At 35.4% G+C, this 20402-nt stretch overlaps 1 protein-coding gene across 5 annotated transcripts in view; it reads left to right on the forward strand.

The window, feature by feature from the left end:
- Nucleotides 1-19818, forward strand: part of tdp1.L (tyrosyl-DNA phosphodiesterase 1 L homeolog) — a 52623-nt gene extending 32805 nt beyond the window's left edge. For 2 of the 5 annotated variants that reach the window (XM_018229015.2, XM_018229014.2), the window contains exons 15-16: nucleotides 8259-8367; nucleotides 19121-19424. In XM_018229015.2, coding sequence (XP_018084504.1) covers nucleotides 8259-8367; nucleotides 19121-19194 — 183 coding nt within the window. In that variant the 3' untranslated portion in view covers nucleotides 19195-19424. 5 annotated transcript variants of the gene reach the window in all.
- Nucleotides 19819-20402: the final 584 nt, after the last annotated feature.

A 20402-nucleotide genomic window follows, 5' to 3' on the forward strand; every position in this document is an offset into this window, starting at 1 on the left:
CAACCTTGACAGTCTACCCTCATAATTTAAGTCTTCCATCCCACTAACCAGTTTAGTTGCACGTCTCTGCACTCTCTCAAGCTATTTATATCCCTCTTAAGGACTGGAGTCCGAAACTGCACTGCATACTCAAGATGAGGCCTTACCAGGGACCTATAACCCATTTAATTATGTTTTCATCCCTTGAGTTAATGCCCTTTTTTTTGCAAGACAAAACTTTATTTGCTTTAGTAGCCACATAATGACAGAATTAGACAACTTGTTATCTACAAAAACCCCAAGATCCTTCTCATTTAAGGAAACTCCCAACACACTGCCATTTAGTGTATAACTTGCATTCATTTTATTTTTGCAAAGTGCATAACCTATTTATCAACATTGAACCTCATTTTCCAGTTTGCTGCCAAGTTTCCCAACTTTGACAAATCACTGTGCAAAGTGGCAGCATCCTGCATGGAACATATAGTTCTGCACAATTTAGTATCATCTGCAAAATAGAAACCGTACTTTTAAAGTAAGGGACCTAGCACAGCGCCCTGTGGTACTCCACTAACAACACTGGTCCAATTAGAAAATGTTCTATTTACCACCATTCTTTGTAGTCTATCTATTAGCCAGTTCTCTATCCAGGTACAAATACTATTTTCCAGGCCAACATACCTTAATTTAACCAGTAACCTTCTTTGTGGCACTGTATCAAATGCTTTAGCAACGTCTAAGTAAATCACATCCACTTGCATCCCAGAATCGAGGTCCCTACTGGAAAGGTCAATTATGCATAAAACCATGCTGGCACAAACTCATAGTATTATGATTTGCTGTAAAGTCCAGTACCTTATCCTTTATTAAACCTTCAAAAAGATTTCCTACTACTGATGTCAGACTAACTGGCCTATCGTTTTGAGGCTGAGAATGGGATCCCTTTTTGAATAGTGGCACCACATTAGCAATTCGCCAGTCTCTTGCCACTATGCCAGCCCTCAAAGAATCCTGAAAAATTAAGTAAAGAGGTTTGGCAATCACAGAGTTAAGCTAGCTAAGTACCCTGGGATGAATACCATCTGGCCCCGGAACTTTGTTTATCTTACCATGTTCTAGTCTCTTTTGAATTACCTCATGCATCATTATTTGTATTACTAGAATTGGGACTATCAAGAAGGAGACCTTCATTAACTGGTTCCTTATTTGTGTAGACAGACAAAATATGTGTTCAGAATCTGCGCTTTGAGTATCTGAGTAGTAAGACCAAGTGGCACTTAAACGTACCTCAGGAGCTCTACTGAGAAAGGGGGTAGCTTTTACGCCTCCACTTATTAAAATAACCCTGTAAGGAATTCTGTGTAAAAGGGTGAATGGAAGCAATATTAGCCTACAGTTTTTTCAAGATCCATCTCTGGCATATATTCGGTGTTACTTGGGTACCGTACAGTAAAATAAAATTTCTTTACCCTATATACATTTTAAAAAACTAATTGCATAAATATTTTAATTTTTAAAAAGCTGTTTTCACTTTGTAGTTGTCACCATAATAACCAAATTAAAACAATTCATGCTCTATTTTTAAGTATGTTTGATTGTGTTGTGTAAATAAACTACTATACTATAGGCATGTTTTATATATTTTTATGCTCACATTTGAAGGAAAATTATTCTATATTGTTCCTCTTTTAAGACCAGTTCACTGGTCCTAAAAGAGGAACAATGTGCAATAATTTTCCTCCAAATAACAGCTTTTTCAAGGGTTCAGAGAACCTTATACTAGAAGCGTTCTAAAAAATTCTGTTTTGTATCTACAGTACGTGTTAATACAATAGACTCTAAGGGCTGTGCAGGAAAATCATAGACTCACAGCAAGAAAATTATAACGTTGGCTTTACTGTTACACCTTAATATGAATTAATTTCACATTTACTCATATTTCTCATTACCAGCCAATGAATTCAGCTACCTGTCTAGTGGTGCGCCTGCCTTGTAAATGGAGCTCTGAATGTACTGATAAGAATAGGCTTTTGAATTGCCTCACAGGGGAAACATTTCAAGACTAACAGCATATTTTATTTCTGTATTATTTTTTGTATCCATGCTTTAAATTCAATAAATCAGTGCAATTATTTAGGACTAAAGTTTTAATTTTACTGATGGGTCAAGCTGACAGGCTCTCATATCTGCCTCTATTTAAAAAAGTGTATGAATCGTGGTCACCTGATTGTAATAAATAATCTTTTGCACAAAATATCTTAAAGAGAACGTAATGCTAAAAGACAGATATTCCAGATATGGCTCTACAATATTACTAGATATGTGAATAGAATGTGGGATAAGGTTATTATACTGCTTAGTTGTATCTGTGAAATGTGATCTGAGTGCTAGGTAACTTGTAGAACTGTACATTAATTTATCTTTACACCCATATCTTTTACTCGCTATATTCAGCCAAAGACCAAAAAAGAACTAGTAATACAAGAAAATGAAAGTTCCCTAAAAGCATCTACAGGAAATTTTAAGTTCGACTGCACGTTTGAAGTACTTTTAAAAATACACTTTCTAGAGAGTATGATGATCTTGTTAGAAAATGCTTTGGAGTTTTTAGGAGCAGTTCGTGAATATGCATTATCATTAACATCCAGGCATAGCTTTGTTTAGATGACACATAAAAGTTGGCTGTATCCTGCAAAGTTGTTAGCAAATATGAAAAAAGATGTGTGGATGACAATAAATTTAGAAAAGATTTATTCATATTCTGCAAAGAATTAAGTAGCATTTTAAGTATATTGACTAATTTCCTGTTTGGTGTTAATGGTTTTTAAAATAAAAAAAGTATGTAGACTCATCAAAATTAAGTAACTTATTAGTAATTTCTGTCAAGCTTTTTGTGTAGAATTTAAGGGGTGACACTTTGTTTGTACACAGTTTGCTGTAATTTAAGTCTGGTTAATGATCATTGTGCCTAATTTCTTTGCTAATAACATGTCCTACCTTGTTTTGCACTGCAGAAAGACATGCAGTCATTTCCCACACTACCACATATGATTGGGCAGTATGTTTGATATACACCACTGACCACAGACCAACAATGACTTTAAAGGAGAAGCTCCAAGACAATAACCACAATAGTGCAAGCTATAACACTATATATATTCTGCAGAATGCTTTACCATACCTGAGTAAACAGCTCTAGACACTGTCTCTGTTTGTTTAGGATAGAAGCTGCCATATAAGCTTGGTGTGACATCACTTCCTGCCTGAGTTTCTCCCTGCTGACTTACAGCTCTGGGCTCAGATTACAGCAGGGATGGGCGGAGGGAGGGGGAGAGGAGCAAACTGAGCATGCTCAAGCCCTGCCCTGGAGGTTTATGCTGAAAACAGGAAGTCTGATACAGAAGCCCACGTGTACACAATTAAAGGAAAGAAATGCTGTGTTTCTTTTGACAGAGGACTCAGAGCAGCATTTCTTTGAGGGTTTACTGTTGTATTTATATAGACCTTTCTGATAAAGCTTACTTAATTTTAGCCTTTCCTTCTCTTTTAAATTCTAAAAACTTTTCAGTCCAAACCAAGTGCTGGTAATCCTGGTTATGCATAAACAGGCATATTTAGCTTGCCAACCACTCATCCTTTCTCACATACTTAGCCATGTAATAATTACTTTGACAGTGTGATGCCACTTCTGCTCAAGTTATTCATTTATGTACAGATAAGATATCTTATATTGAGCATTTATTAGGAAGAACACTGGAATTATTTGTTCTTTATTTTACTTATTTAAATATGGTAAATATAGATATTTTGCTACTGGTAAGATAGACTGTGGCACAACCAGTGCATCAAATCTAAACATATTTAAGGACTATCCGAGAAGTATACCATATGTTTAGCATCTGAAAGAAGAAGCAATAAACATTTAGTTTTGATTGCTTACTGTGTTAATATATTTTTTTCCATCCACGTTAACAAGTGCCAGAAATGTTAGCCCTCGGTGACACTGTCTGGTTATTCCATTTTCCATTTCACTGATGATGGGGGGGAAAAAACATTCAGTCATTTGGAGAGTAAGGTTTCTGCTATTGTGGAGCTGAAAATCAATACAGGCAAGTTTGCAGAAATTCATTTGTTCCTACACAAAGCAGCTCATAAAGACAAATACATGATGACACCTAACAGTAAATATCCAGGCCAATTGCTTTTAGAATTCATGTGTATATAGGTACTGTTTCCAATAGCCTGTCAGTGCAGCATCATAGAGTGGAAAGTTCAGCCTGTAGCACCAGCCCCTCTCTGATACACAAAGGAACACATGAAGCACTTAAGTTGCTTAGCAACATTACAGAAAAAATAAATAGCTTTTCAGGCAACCTGAAAAACAAAAGTCTACATTTTTTTTTTTGCTGATTTTCAGTCAGTTGCAGTAAAATCAATTTCATGGCTGTATTGTTCATGTTTTATTAAAGATCCGAACACCAAGTAATACAACTTTTAGCAGCAGATTTCAGTTCCAGGATATTCATCTTATTTCTTCAGGGCAGTGGATTAACCAACATTTAGTCACTTCTCTAAATTGGCCTTCATCCCTCCAGCAGGTGTAGGGCTGTATCTACTAGAATTCTAGTCTTCAGCTTTCATCCATGACACAAAAAAATGTAATCAATAAATAAAATGAGGTGTTTGCCAAAGGGGTTGAACTGTAAGAAACCCCCAAAATCAGGAAAACTAATTTTAGTACAGGTATGGAACCTGTTATCCAGAATGCTTGGCACCTGGGGCTTTCCAGATAACGGATATTTTCATAATTTTGATCTTTATACCATAAGTCTACTAGAAAAATCATGTAAATATTAAATAAACCCAATAGGCTGGTTCTGTTTCCAACAAGGTTTAATTATATCTTAGATTGGATCAAGTACAAGATACTGTTTTATTATTACAGAAAAAAGGCAATAATTTAAAAAAATTGGATTATTTGATTATAATGGAGTCTATAGGAGATGGCTTTTCCATTATTCAGAGCATTCTAGATAACAGGCTTCTTTATAACAGATCCCATACCTGTATCAGTTTTTTACTTTCCGCAGCTATAACAAATTCCAATGTATTTTGGGCTCACTTATTAGGCTGAAACAATCACTGATGATAAATACATAACTCATAAAAAAGCAGTGCATAGACTGCGTATTCCTTACCAGAAAACGTTTTGTTGAGAAAAAACTTATGTTGTGAAGCTTTACATGTATACTAATTCAGAAACTTTAGCACCCAACTCACAAGCCAGTGGTTTCAGTCCTAGCCTGCTTCATGCCAATCCACCCAAGGATAGGGGTTGCTCCTGAAAGTTTATGTGGGCCTTCAATAAATCATGTAAGTCAATAGTCCACAAAAACAAAGTTTTTGTGCCCTACTCTTTTGTATCCTGGCTATACATTTATAGTCATCTTTGATGATGTATTGATGTGTTGTTAAATGTATTGTCTTTGTCAATACACTGTTGATTCTCAGGGCATGAATTTGTTAATAAGCATTGGAAGAATATTTACATAGATGCTGCTTGTTTTAACATTAGTAAACAATGTTTAATTCTTGACTACTGCCTCAACAATGTTCCAAAATTGCTATTTTAAGTTATAAATTGTAGTTTACAGTATATCTGCTGTCTCCAGCTGTTAGAAAATGTACATTTTATGTACTAACAATGCACATAAAACTAAAGGGGGTAATAGATGTTAAGATTTTTAAAAGATCTTTTTGCTATCCTAAGACCTAAGTTTATCCTGAAAACGATCATTTAAATGTACGATTTTGTTCTAAGCAATGATGGATGGAAAATCTTTAGATGCACAATCATTCAGTGCCCACTAACATCACGATAATTTGACGGATTTGTCGAATCACAGGAAAACTGGTTGTTAGGGAGACAAAAAATCTTCACGTCTATTGCCACCTTAGTATGTTCCACAATATCTGCATAGCTTCTGAGGAAAATCTATTTAATGCAAAATTAATATAATCTTTCAATGTTTAAGAACATTTGAATGCTTACCCTGTACACTCTGTATATTGTAATGCCTTAAAGCTAGCATTTGTTCTGAGAGAGGAAAGTATGTTGCAATATGGACACATGTTTTTCTTGCAACCTGCATGCTGAACCAAGGCATAATAAACTAAGAAATTTAGCTGCTTTATATTGATACGGCTACCCAAGTATTGTCCACATTGTGCATTAAAAAGTACATACCCAACTGATTCCTTCAAAGGCAATATCTGAAAGACATGTTTATTAGCTTAGTAGCTGGAAGGCCCCTCAAGGCAAAAATGCCTGTTCCTGCAGTCTTCATTTTTCTTAGCTTAATATAGCTGACTGTTTGCCAACAGCATGTTAACTCAGTAATACTATCATCTTTGCACTGATGAGCATATCTGTCTGGGGAGAGATGATCTGGATACATCAATACAGCTGTGCTTTAAAGGAACACAGAAAACTTGAAACATACTGTGCCTTTAACAGATATTTATGAAATTGTTTCATGTGTAGTTTTGGTATCTTCTGCCACTTTGAGTTTTGTAGAAATACAGCATTTATTAACATTCCACTCTCGCCAGGAGTTTGACATTAGCCACAACTAGCTAGTATTATGGAGTAAGTTATTTCAGCCTAGGAAATGTCTACTAATTCTTCTTATTTTAAACCTTGTAGGATCCTTGAAACCTTGAATTGAGGACCTTTAAAACATTGGTTAATATGGGCCTCATCTGCAATTAAAATATATTAAATTACAAATGATTAAAATACATTTAATTAAGTGATTAAGATCGAAATGGCCTCCTCTCCCCTGCCCTTTAACATATCATTCCATAAACCTATGTTAGAGTTAACGATTATGCTATCACCCCTTCTGCCAAGGTCAATACCTTTAGTTTCTTTGATTCTGCCCTCTTTCATATGAGTGGCATATTAGAAGTTATGGAACCCCAAACCAGTTTTCACTTGTACCCCATCTCTCCTGTTCTATATTATATTAGCTTGTGATTGGAATACTTCTGTGACGTCTTTCTGTAGTTGATTGTAGGTTACTCACTAGAATTCAAGGCTTCCTATAACTGCAGTGCACACATATGATTGTTGCAATTTTGACTGTCCAAGTTACATTTAAGTCTTACTGCCTGTGATAATGTCTCCACTTACACAAATATAAAAAAAAATTATTGGGAATCAGCAAGCATACTGCTCTGAAATTATGAGAAGTGGAGAGAGAGGTGATGCAAGTTTTCACCCATAACCCTTGCCTATACTATGTAGTGAGATTGAGTTCATTTTTAACTTCTTATGTTGTTATTTAAAGGTCGGGTGTTTTTTTAGTAATACTTTGGCCTGCTATTCAATCCTGTTTTTGGGAACCATTATGGTTGTTCCCTAATGAGTAATAGACAACATTACTACTACTAGATGAAGATTCCTTCAGTGTCAGCAACTACTGTATTTTGGCAGCATTTACCAGCGTCTTAAGTAGCTGTTCCTACTGGTATTGCTATACCAGGGTTGATTAACTTTTGGCTCTCTGGCAGTAGAGTATGAATATGTGATTACTTACTAGGACACACAGGTAGATACATGGACCTAATTTCAAAACTCCAGATTGAAAAGCCCTTTACTATACTTTGTGAGAAATGCAGCCATTTGACAGCTGTATACCTCTTTTTCTAAAGCATCTCACAGCATAATAAGGGTAACCATTATGGCAAGTGACATAAGTGCTATTTCTATTATGTCTTATATTTCCTTTTCTTTCTTTCTAGTTTGCATAATTCCCCAAAGGGAATCCCTTCTGGTTTTGCTCTAAACACAAGCAGGGACAACTGTGGAAAAAATGTAGTAAAGCTACAAACCCTAGAACAGATTTATGTTGTATTTACACATTATTTTCTTTGTTGCTGTATAAAAACTAGTCTCTCCTTGCAAGTAATATTTCTTTAAACATATCTGATATTCGCTGTAAATTTTTTTACTTCATAAAACCTGATGCTTCAACTTGGTCTTCAAATCATATTACTGTTTGATTGGCAGCTCAAATAAATGACTAATTATTTTGTATTAGAAAACAATATACATTTATTACATATGTATGATGCATGTTATCTTAATGATTGTTAGCATAATTCTTTTTTGTTAGCTTAATATTTGCACAGTTTGTTTTTTGTTTTTTTTAGAGGCTGGTGAGACATTACACAGATAAGTGGTTTTATAATTTTTTTTCCTTCCCTATCTACAGGATACAAATACGTTCAATGTGAAAGTGAACATTTATTCCCACAATGAACCTTCTGGTAATGCGTTTCCTGTGCCCTACGACTTACCTCCAGAACATTATGGTTCTAAAGGTAAAGTAACATTGTGATCCTTAAACCATTGTTTAAGCTGATAGACTTAAGGTCCCCATAGATGCGACGATTCTTCTTGCCGAACGACCGATTTTAGGGAAGCCCGACCAATCCTTCAAAATTATCGTGCGGTTAGTGGTATTCGAACGATCGTACATCTTACGATTTTTCGGCCGACATCTGTCGGGAAATTGATCGTCCAGGTCAAAAAATCTTTGTCGGTCCCAGTGCAATCTCTCTAAGTTTGCAGGGCCAAGCAGGCAGCTCCCCTTTGTTTTCCTGGTAAATTGGTCTTTTTAGTTGATGGTAGATTCGTACGATCGTTCTGAGAAGATCGTGGTCTCACGATCAGGATCTGATCTTTTAAAAATCTCAACATCTATGGCCAGCTTTAGTCTAGAAGAGAAATGGCAGAATACCTTTATAAAACTAAATAGAAGATATATATATATATATGCGAATGTATATATATGTGTGTTTAAAAATGTAGCTTTATTTTTAGTCCACTTAATGTATGGTAGGATAGGTTGAGAGATTATAAGAAGGCAAGCTTTGAGATGTTGTACCATGTTAGCCATTGAAAAAATGCAGAAAATGTAAATAAAAGTTTGGTGATACCTTTTATTGGCTAACTGAGTAAGTAACAATTGCAAGCTTTCGGAACCCACAGGCACCTTCGTCAGGCAAAATACAAATGAAAGATGGAAAGGCACATCATATATACTGTTAGATTACTAAAAATGGGTTTATGGGCAATAAATTAGAAAGTTACAGATAGACAGAGATAACTTGTAGCGATAATAAAATTAATTAGGGTGGATTGTAAATAGTTCAGGGGTCTGGATTCAGTCTGGTCACATAGCTTGAACTAGACCAAGACAGAATAGGGTAAGGTTAACACAACCGTGCAAATTAGGAATTGGACAAGAAAAATGAAAAGTTACAGGTAAATATAAATAAACTACAAATAGGAAATGTGTAAAAGAAAAATTGCAGCAAAATCAGCGACAAATCATCTTGCACTTCCACCGTTTGTATCAAGGGTTGTTGGGCACACCTGTGAGCGAAATTGAGTTAGAAAATGCCATAATTAAAAGTAATAGAAGGCGCAGAAAGGAGAATATTGTCCAACTATTGATGCTCCATTGGAGCCAGATTTGTCATTCCCACAAAGCGATTTTAGTGGTATGTGAGTTCCTTCACAGTAACAAATTGTGAATCAGCAGTTGGTGCTGCAGCTTGTTTATTGTAAAAAGATCATTGCCTAAAGTTCCAAATATGCATCTCAGTATAAGAAGACTGGCCACGAGACCTTGTGTTTCATAAACAGAAAATAGGCATCACACACTTTATGCACTTTTCTATCAGTGGGTGCACATTCACCAGGCTCCTTCAACTCCTGACCCAACTTTTACTCCCTACGATTAAAGGCAGCACTCCATCTTACTATAAAAAAAAAAGCCTTTATTTTCACATCAAAGGATAGAACAATGACCACCAAACCTCCCCTGCCTTTGTATGCCTGGGTGCAGTCCTGGATGAAGATGAATGTAAAGGGGATGATAGAGATCGCACTCGCAGGTCTTAGAAGAAATAAATGTATTTTTATTTGTGGACAATTATATATATATAATTTTGACCTGCATATTAAATAATGTATTAACAAGAAATAAAGCTATGTAATAAAGGGGTGATTCATTGTATTATCAATAAAAATATTAACACAAATCTACAGGATCAATGATTAAAGGAAAACTATACCCCCAAAATGAACACTTAAGCAACAGATAGTTTATATCATATTAAGTGGCATATTAAAGAATCTTACCAAACTGGAATATATATTTACTGTAAGTAAATATTGCCCTTTTACATCTCCATTTCGTGATGGTATGTGTGCTGCCTCAGGGATCACCTGACCAGAAATACTTCAACTCTAACTGTAACAGGAAGAAGTGTGGAAGCAAAAGACACAACTCTGTCTGTCAATTGGCTCATGTGACCTAACATGTATGGTTTGTTGTTATGTTTGTGAGTACAGTGAATCCTACGATCCCAGGGGACGGCCCTTATTTTTTAAAATGGCAATTTTCTATTTATGATTACCCAATGGGACATACTACTAGAAAAGTATATTATTATGAAAATTGTTTATTTACATGAAGCAGGATTTTACATATGAGCTGTTTTATGCAATATCTTTTTATAGAGACCTACATTGTTTGGGGGGTATAGTTTTCCTTTAAGCCTTCATATGAACTGCTAGTGAGCAAAAACTTACACACACACACACACATAAGTGATAGTAGAGAGAGATTTAATTAGCTTAAAGGGGAACGCCATGCAAATATAACTTAAGCTTTTTGAAAAGTAAACATCATTTCAAGCAACTTTGCAATATACATCAATTAAAAAATATGCAGACATTTAATGATTTTTAATGGTTTGAATCCGTTCCCTAAGCCTAGCCCCCCTGCTCTGCTGCTGCTCTGTCTGACTACTTTGCTGAGCTGACTGACTACTGTTACTTTGTATCAACAGCCATCTGTCCTTAGACTGCATCCTCCAAACCTCACAATTCCCTGCACACGTGAATTAAATAAGGAACGGAACATCACAGTGCAATGCATTGTGTGTTATGTAGTTCCTGCATGCTCTCTGTAAGCTGTGGATAAGTTGTTACAATTTGTAACATCAGTGTCCCTCCTTCCCTGCCAGGATTTCAAATGATGCAGAAAGAAAAGAACTGTTAAACAGCTGGATTTCAGCATAGAAAATGGCATTTGTTGATACTTTTTGTAGAAACAGGTAACTGTGATGAGTATATCAGGGGTTTCTGTGTTATGTAGGCCTCTTTATCAAATTTTGGTTTGGAAGCCGGAGTTCCCCTTTAATATGAAGTGTTTACAGATATGAATTTCTACATTAATGCAACAGACATCGGGGAGCCCCACAACTTTTGGTGCATGACCCTCAGGTTCCCTATAACAAAGCGATGATCCAGGTTCTTGGCACCCACTCATGGGTCCAAGGCAAAGCTCCTAACCAAAAGTTGAGTCTTTATTTTCATAGTCAAGATCTAAAGAGACTTCTAACCCATAAAGGTGTCCTTACAAGTTAAAATTATGATCTTTCTTGCGACCATTGTTTTTCAGTACAAACATTAAGAGCTGAATCGTCACATATGCAGATAGAAACAATAGAATTCTACTTCTATCTGACAATGCAGCATTAACCTTTTTCCGATGTTCGGGTGCCTTCAAAGGCACTCGATAAAATGTTTCTGTCTTGGCCAATCCCAAATGCTTTTCCAACAAGTCAGTATAAACTTTGTATCTATTCAACCAATCATTTCTGCCCCAATCATTTACTACTGTTATTGCAATCTATGTTACTTTACACATATTCTTATAAAGCACTCTAAACTCAGTTCCATCAAATCACTGAACTTTTCTGGTGTAATAAGATAAAAGTGAAATATCCAATATGTCAAGAAGTTGGCACAGATCTAGAAAGAGTCACGTTAGGTAGGAGTGTGATTGCTGGTGGAATCTAGGCAGTTAACTGGAAGCTTCCCTGCTGAAAGTAGAATAATTTAAGAACGTGGGAGGAAAAATAATAATGCAAATTGTGTGAAACAAGGTCTTTATCATTACTGGATTCACTAAAGTCTGACAGGCTTTCAGCACCCTTAAATAATCTTAAAATGTTTAACATTGACAGCAAAACTGCCTTAAAATTGTCACAATTGTCTGATCATGGTATACATAAGCTGTGAAAGAAAATATACCCAAGTCTATTTTTAAATACACTAATACTGTTTGAAAAATAGTTTTCCTTTATTAAGCAGAATGCATGATGTTGTTTGATTTCATCCATAATTGATGCATAAGCTATTAAAATTCATCAGCTCAAACAAATACCTTATAACACAGGATATGTGTAGCAAAACTGTAAAATGTAAGGACTTAATGTATTCTTTATATTATGTTCAGTTTTTTACCAGTTGGGATTGACCACATTTTGGTTCCATGTTTCCTAATTTGGAAGTTGTCCTCCTTCATATGAAACAAATTGGGAATATATTTGTTTAAACCATCAAATTGAGTACATTATGTATGCTATTATATGCTACAGTAATTTATAAATAGTAAGCGAAGTATTGTGCTTTATTCTCTTCCTGCTATAATATAGTGACTAAAATATAAGGATATTATAAGTTACCGAGGAGTTTCATGACCATATAAAAACATGAGGCTGAAGGCTGAGTGTTTTTATACAGGTCATGGAACTCCTCTGTAACTTTTAATATCCTCATATTTTGCAACTGGGGGTACTGTATTTATTATAATACACAAGTTTCAGTGAATCATGTGACAGAAATGACATCAGAACTCACCGTTTATAACTGATGACATCAGAACTCACCGTTTATAAGGATATAGTTCACAAGATATTCATGGCTTTTGTGTATTATATAGGGTTATATCTTAAAGCAGATGTTTATCTTTTAGTTAACTTTTAGTAAGTTATAGAATGTATGTGGAATATTTTTACATATATAGAATGTTCATAGCACCTTGTTCTTTGGTTTTTTTTTTATACTTGTTGAGTTATTTGCATGTTCTTCTGCTTTTCTAGTTTTGACTGCCCCAGGCAAAAACTATTGCTCTGCGAATCTACAGTATTTTCATATACTTTATATTATATTTATATCCAGGCTTTTTCTTTGTTACATTTCAGTCTTTCATTCAAACCACTGCTTGGTTGTAAACTGGACCCCAGCAACCAGATATCTGCTGAAATTCAAACTGTAGAGCTAAACAAAAAATGTAATTGTTCAAATTGCCTTAGAATATCCCTGGCTACATCATACTAAAAGTTAATTCATGGGTGAACTGTCCCTTTAATCCTTTGTGTCCCAGTCAATTTCCTGCTAAGTCCAAAGCACTGCGGCACACTGACAAGATGAATGTGTTTATATTCGTGGCATTTATTGGCTCCAATTCACGTAGACAACGAGCAACATTTCGGGCCTCACAGGGCCCTTTATCAAGCCTCAAAGTCAATTTCCTGCTAACTGAATTGCAAATTGTAAATGCACCTATTCAACATGTATATGCTTGGTATCTATTACTAATTGAGCATTAGAATTTGGACATTTCAATATACACTGTATGGCCAGACAATTTTAGACACCTGCCATTTTAACATATCAAACGAATAGTTTAAATTAAGCTGGTCATCCTTTTGTTGCTAGCCATTAATTCTGGGCAGGCCTTCCACTAAACTTCAGAACATTGTTAGTGGGATTTGCTTCTATCTAGCCACAACTGCATTAGTGGGGTGAACCCTGAAGTTGGAGATCAGGCTTGACCCACAGCTGGCATTTCAATTTATGCCACTGGTGTTCAGTTGGGTTACAGTCAGGAGTTTGTGCATGTCAGTCAAGTTCTACCACATATTCCATATTACTACATCCATTCTGTATGGACCTTGCTCTTGCTTTGGGCATTGGTGAATTAATGTGCTGAAACAGGAAAGCACCTCCCCCAAACTGTTGGCACAATGAAGGAAGCACCTCATTGTCAAGAATGTTATAGTGTGCTGTAGCCTTAAAGGCTTCTTTCAGTGGAACTAGAAGACAGTCCCATGCCATGTCATTCAGGCAGGTAGTATTCTTGCATAAGCTGTGAATCCTAGACTTTTTCATCAGCCTGCTAGATGGGTAAAAAACGTTTATCTTATTACATCAGATACATTTCCACTTCTCCATTGTCCGAGATACCTGTAATTTTTGTGAACACCAAGAAGTATTCTTGTAAAAATTTCTACATACTTATATGATAATTAGCTAAATGAGTTATCTTCAAGACTCAAGTTATTGATTTGTGGTAGGAGTGATTTAAATGTTCAGGTACAAATTTGGATATGTATATGCGTGTGTGGGTCTTTGGATATCAGATGCCAAAATCTGCTACTGGGGAATGATATACCAGAGTATTAAGAAGATACATAAATATGGAAGGGGTTCAAAGTGACCCAGTAGCATGGGATATAATTATAGCAATGCATGCATAGCTTTGGAATCAATAATAGTGCATAAATAGGTTATATCATAAAAAGTGCATGCAATGAAGTATTACTGGGCCCCTGATGAACCCAAATAAAGAAGATTATCAAGTATATTTCCTCTGGCAGAGACATGCCAGTCACTGCATATGCATCCTATTGATTTTTAAAACCATTAGACGGGGTGCAATGAGGCTGTGACCACAAAATATATATAGACAAATACAAGAGTCCTCTGCACTCAACCCATTATCAATATATTTAAGACAGAGACATTTTGTGCATACTGCTACTGAATTTTTTTTTTTAAAAATTAGTGGTGAGCACAACTTTCCCTTGTTTGTTATAGTTTATACAGGAGCAGTGACCAGCTCCATGTTGTAGCTCCCACCCTTCCCAGCTATAGTCAGGTGATCCCACTGGTGTCTAATAAAAGGGCAGCCAAGTTTGGGAGTTTTACTTTGAAAGCAGCAAGTAAGTTGCAGGTAAAACTTAGTCCCTTTGTAAAATGTATAATGAAGCAATAGAATTCTTAATGAATCAGATGAAAATTGAGCATAGGACTGGCCAGATATGGGATGACTTGGATGTAGTTGGCCAGCTTAAATATATTGCAATATATGGACAAACAACCCCTGTTTTATTTAAAGGGTAAGGCATTTTTCAGTAGCAGTATGCACAAAATGTCTCTGTCTTAAATATATTGATAATGGGTTGAGTGCAGAGGACTCTTGTATTTGTCTATATGTATTTTGTGGTCACAGCCTCATTGCACCCCGTCTAATGGTTTTAAAAATCGATAGGATGCATATGCAGTGACTGGCACGTCTCTGCCAGAGGAAATATACTTGACAATCTTCTTTATTTGGGTTCATCAGGGGCCCAGTAATACTTCATTGCATGCACTTTTTATGATATAACCTATTTATGCACTATTATTGATTCCAAAGCGTCTTTTGTGTGCCTTATCTGCTTTTTAAACCATTTCTGTAAATTCTATCAGTATTTTCATATACTGGTATGGAATAGATTATCTGGAATGCTTGGACCTGGGATTTTCTGGATAAGAGATCTTTCCCTTATTTGGAGTGCCAGAATTAACCTTTTATTAAAGCATTATATGTTAAATAAATGGTGGGGCTGTTATGCCATCTCCATAGATTCAGAGACATTACTAACCATCAATACATTTTCAACCTTTAAATTTTGGTTAATCTGTTCAATATCCTGTATTGCATTGTATCATGTCTGGTTTTCTAGAAACTGTTTCCCACCTTTGTTTGATTAACTGCTGTTTACATCTTTGGTTTGAACAACTGCATGTACCATATCTGCAATCCCACTACTCTAACTTATTAGAATTGTATTGTGTCATTTGCCTAATATTTGTCATTCCTCTTCTTGTCAAAGATGTTATCCCTTTGATTACAAATGAGGTCCCTTTTTTCAAGAATTGCCCTGTACCTAGTTCTAAGAAATCCTGTTCAAATGAAAACAGCTGTGCTTTGTAACGGATATTTAATATCCATGGATTAGATTTCTTTTTTTCTCAGAAAGCCTTATGAAATGAGCACAGAGCTTCTGAAAAGTCCCGTCTCTACATTCTCATCAAAACTTGACTAAGAAGTGTTCAGTCAAAACCTTCCTATTGTTTACAATGCTACACTTGTATTTTATATTTATATTTACATGCCTTTCTGACAGTTGGCATTGGCATTACTTCTTAATCTCACAAAATGTGACTATTCCTAAAATAGCAAAGATGGAAGAAAGCAAAGTGTAATATATATGGAAAGGCAATACATTTGTTTAAATCCTTTTTTTATGAAAGTTTCCACATTATACATTTTCATTTTGGATGTATTTTCAATGTGAAAGAGTCAGACATTGGGGACCAGAATCCACACTTAACGGAAGGTATAAACTGTGGTGAAGGCCGTCTATCCTTTATTGACAGCTCAAAGGAAAACTTGCATGACAGGGCAGTTAGAAGGAATAGGCTGTGGGGGGCAGAGACTAATAAAATATTTTTTTAAATGGTTTATAACCGTAATTATACAGAGTCCCATTATTGTGAATGTAATTTTATAGCAATATTTGGAATGGGTGAGACTACCAGATTGATAACCAATATGGCAAAATGATGCTAGCATCCATAGAATCAAACATAGTTTTTGTTCTTTCAAATTTTAGCAATACAAATCCATTATGCACAAGTTCCATCATAAAATTGACTGTCTATCAGTGTTTGTATGCATTAAATGCTTTGATGGTCTTGTTGAAGGTTTTTTTTTTTTAACAATAAATAAAACTGTATTGTGGACATGACCTGGGATTAGGGCATTTAGGATAAGGTATTGGGGTTTGAACCGAGAATCGAAGTACAGCACAATATTATAGATAATAGAATAGAGTAAATTCTATACATAATCAGCAGCAATTGACATGCTCGCATTGGGGCTTTTCAGCTTGTATTGTATGAGGGCAACCTGTCAGTAGGACAGGAATAGAATAAAACTTTTCTTATTAATTGAAAGCTGTTGCCAAGGTTACCTAGTGACCTGAAGTCCTTCATGTCACAACAATAAGACCATTTTATCTGGCATTAGTTTCAATTAGTTTATTGTAAACGATATCTCCAGTGTGTGGGAGGTGAAAGCTCCTGCAATATGTGAATTATAAAATAATGTATAGTTTTCTTATAACGGAGTTTGATGCAGTACTAGACACCCACTGGATGCTAGCTTATTTCCATATTTACATTATGATTCAATAACTAATAATCTCATATTTTAGCCTGTAGTGTCTGCAGGAAAGATACATCTTAAACGTCTTACATTATCTTTGTACTTTGTAACTAGTACAAAACATTTAAAATGTTTTCTTAAAAATGCACCACTGATGGGAAGAAAAAGGCTTTAAAATGTAAACCTTTTTTAAAGTTTTCATGAATGTGAGAAACACTGACCTTCAGGAATGAGTTTGTACTCAAAATCAAGCAGGGATGAAAACCTAATCTTGACAGTTTTTTAATTCTCTGTCTATTACAAAATAATTTGGCTAAGTGACTGTGTGAAATATACTGGCACATTTTCTTATCTTGCATTGCGAGAGTGTGTACTAAGAATAAGTGATCACATAATATCAGTTGTATGTTTCATTATAAAGCAGCACCATGATCTGGTGTGCAAACAACTTTAGGACTGTAGATACAGTATGTGTGGAATGTATGTACAGGTTTTTTTTTATTAGTGAACAAATGAGACAATGTAATGAAAGTCACAGATTTTTCACTAGTAACCCATACCAACCAGTCAATGGCCTTCAAATAGGTGACTATAAGAAATGCTATGGTTTGCTAGACATGTAAGACTTTTATGACACTACCCTGAATTTCTGCCTATGCCCAAAGTTAAAATATGTTTACACTTAAAACTTTATATCAGTAAATAGCAACAGTAATAAGGATATTTGGGTATTAATATTGTGGTTTATAAATTAACAGTATCTGTTCCTTTAAACAGTTTGAACACAGAACTGCTGAATTTGAAAAGATTATTTAAACATTTGAGTAGTAGAAGCATTTTGAATGCATAAGATCAAACTTACTAGATATACTGTATAACCTGACACACTCTAATTGTATTTCTATGCATTAAGAAACCTTGATCTGAGTTAATATATTTATCTATTACAGTATATCATTTATATTAGTTACATTTTTATGTTGGAGTTAAAAAACACTGTTGCCAATATAAATGTATGCAAACCTGCAGCTTGCCAAAGCATAATGAACAGAAACCCACAATCTGTTATCTCGTCAGCCAACTAATGTAGGAAAATAATATAGAAATCTAGACGTGCCACATTCTTTATCACAGCAGATAACATTTATCATGCCTAACCACACATGACAGTTGACAAATGTAAAGTGTTTGTGTTCGTGTAAGGCAATGCAAATAGTAACCATATAATTACCAGCCCTGCTGTTCCCCTTGTGTATATTAAAATACAATGCTTAATGCTTCAATAAACTATCGTCTTATGTACTTAACTATATAACCGATTCCCTGAGCAGGCTTCATTAGAGGTTAAAAAACTGCCATTTCTTTAGCCATTATTTGCAAAGTAAATATTAGGCTGTTGTTTTGCAACTAGTGCCCCACCACCAACTGATATATATAGAATTAAACATATGATTTATATAGAATTAAACATATGATTTATCAAAATCCGAGTTCATGAAAAAATAATATGGACGAGAAAAAAAAAAACAGACAACACATTTATGAATTTTTTTCTGGAATGCTAGCTTATTTCCGGAAAAAAAACAACTAAATATTATTTAATTGTATTATACTATTATTATTTTATATCAATTTTCAATGAGGCTAAAAATTTCAATCGTAAAAAACTTGATTTTTGATAAATCCATCCCATAGTGTTAGATTCACCATGTATCATTTACTTTCTACATTTAGATTGGTGATCAACTCATGTTGATTATTCACAAAGAAATGTAGAAGAATTTGTACCATTCCACCCACCACTAATCCTCCCCCCCTACAAGCTCTTCATCATGAATGTAATTTCACCCAGGCAACCAGACACTACTGCTGTTTTTTTCTAATGTTGCATGTTTGCCCAAAGGATCTGATTTTTTTCTCTGTTCATCTCTCAGACAGGCCCTGGGTCTGGAATATCCCTTATGTGAATGCTCCTGACACACATGGGAATATTTGGTGTCCTCCTTAAAAGCGCATGGCCAGACATCGCTTCACCTTATGCCTCAAGAAAAGAAGAAGATTTCACATTTTGTTACGTTTAATGGACAGATTTTGCTTGCTTCAGAATGTATCGTACTTATTATACTTCTAGGGGCACATTTACTAAGCTCGAGTGAAGGATTAGAATAAAAAATACTTCGAATGGTTTTTTTTTGGCTACTTCGACCTTCGTCTACGACTTCGAATCGAACGATTTGAACTAAAAATTGTTTGACTATTCGACCATTCGATAGTCTAAGTACTGTCTCTTTAAAAAAAAACTTTGACTACCTACTTCGCCACCTAAAACCTACCGAGCACCAATGTTAGCCTATGGGGAAGGTCCCCATAAGCTTTCCTTGCTTTTTTTGATCAAAGGAAAATCGTTCGATCGATGGATTAAAATCCTTCGAATCGGTCGATTCGAAAGATTCAATCGTTTTTCCTTTGATTGAACGAAATGCGGTAAATCCTTCGGCTTCGAAGTCGAAGGATTTTACTTCGAGGTTCGAATATCGAGGGTTAATTAACCCTCGATATTCGACCAATAGTAAATGTGCCCCCTAGTTTGTCTCATTTTATAAAAAAAAAGTCAATAAAATACATAGATTTACGTTCTTTTCTTTTTTTTTTAAGGATTAATTTTTATTGAATTTTAACAACTTAAGGAAGATAGAAGGAAGAAAAGCTGGTTAGAAAAGGAAAAGAAGGGGGGGAAGTATGGCTGTAAATTGTTCTTTATTGGTATACTATCAAATTTCTTTGGGCATCCTCGGGCTAAATACGTGAGTTTGTACAGTTCCAATTGCGAATTGATTAGTCCAATCCATCTACTCAATGTCGGTGGCATTGGGCCCATCCAGTGCAGGGCAACCACTTTCTTTGCGTAGAAGAGGAGCAGCCTCATCAGACATCTAGTATTTACTCTGGGTATCACAGAGTCCAGGAGGCCCAGAAGACAGATAGCAGGGCTAAGTATTTGGGGGAAGTTCCAGTTCAGTAGCCATAAAGCTCACAATTGCCCTCCAATATCTGAGTATCACTGGGCAATCCCACATTAAATGCATAAAATTTCCAACAGAAGCACCACATCTTGGACAGTGGGGTGAAGCCACCCTCCCCATAGTATATAGTTTCTGAGGAGTGAGGTATGCTTGGTGTATGATCCGGAATTGTATAAGTTTGTCTCTAACACTC

This window comes from Xenopus laevis, chromosome 8L, assembly GCF_017654675.1.
Source record: "Xenopus laevis strain J_2021 chromosome 8L, Xenopus_laevis_v10.1, whole genome shotgun sequence".
NCBI lineage: Eukaryota > Metazoa > Chordata > Amphibia > Anura > Pipidae > Xenopus > Xenopus laevis.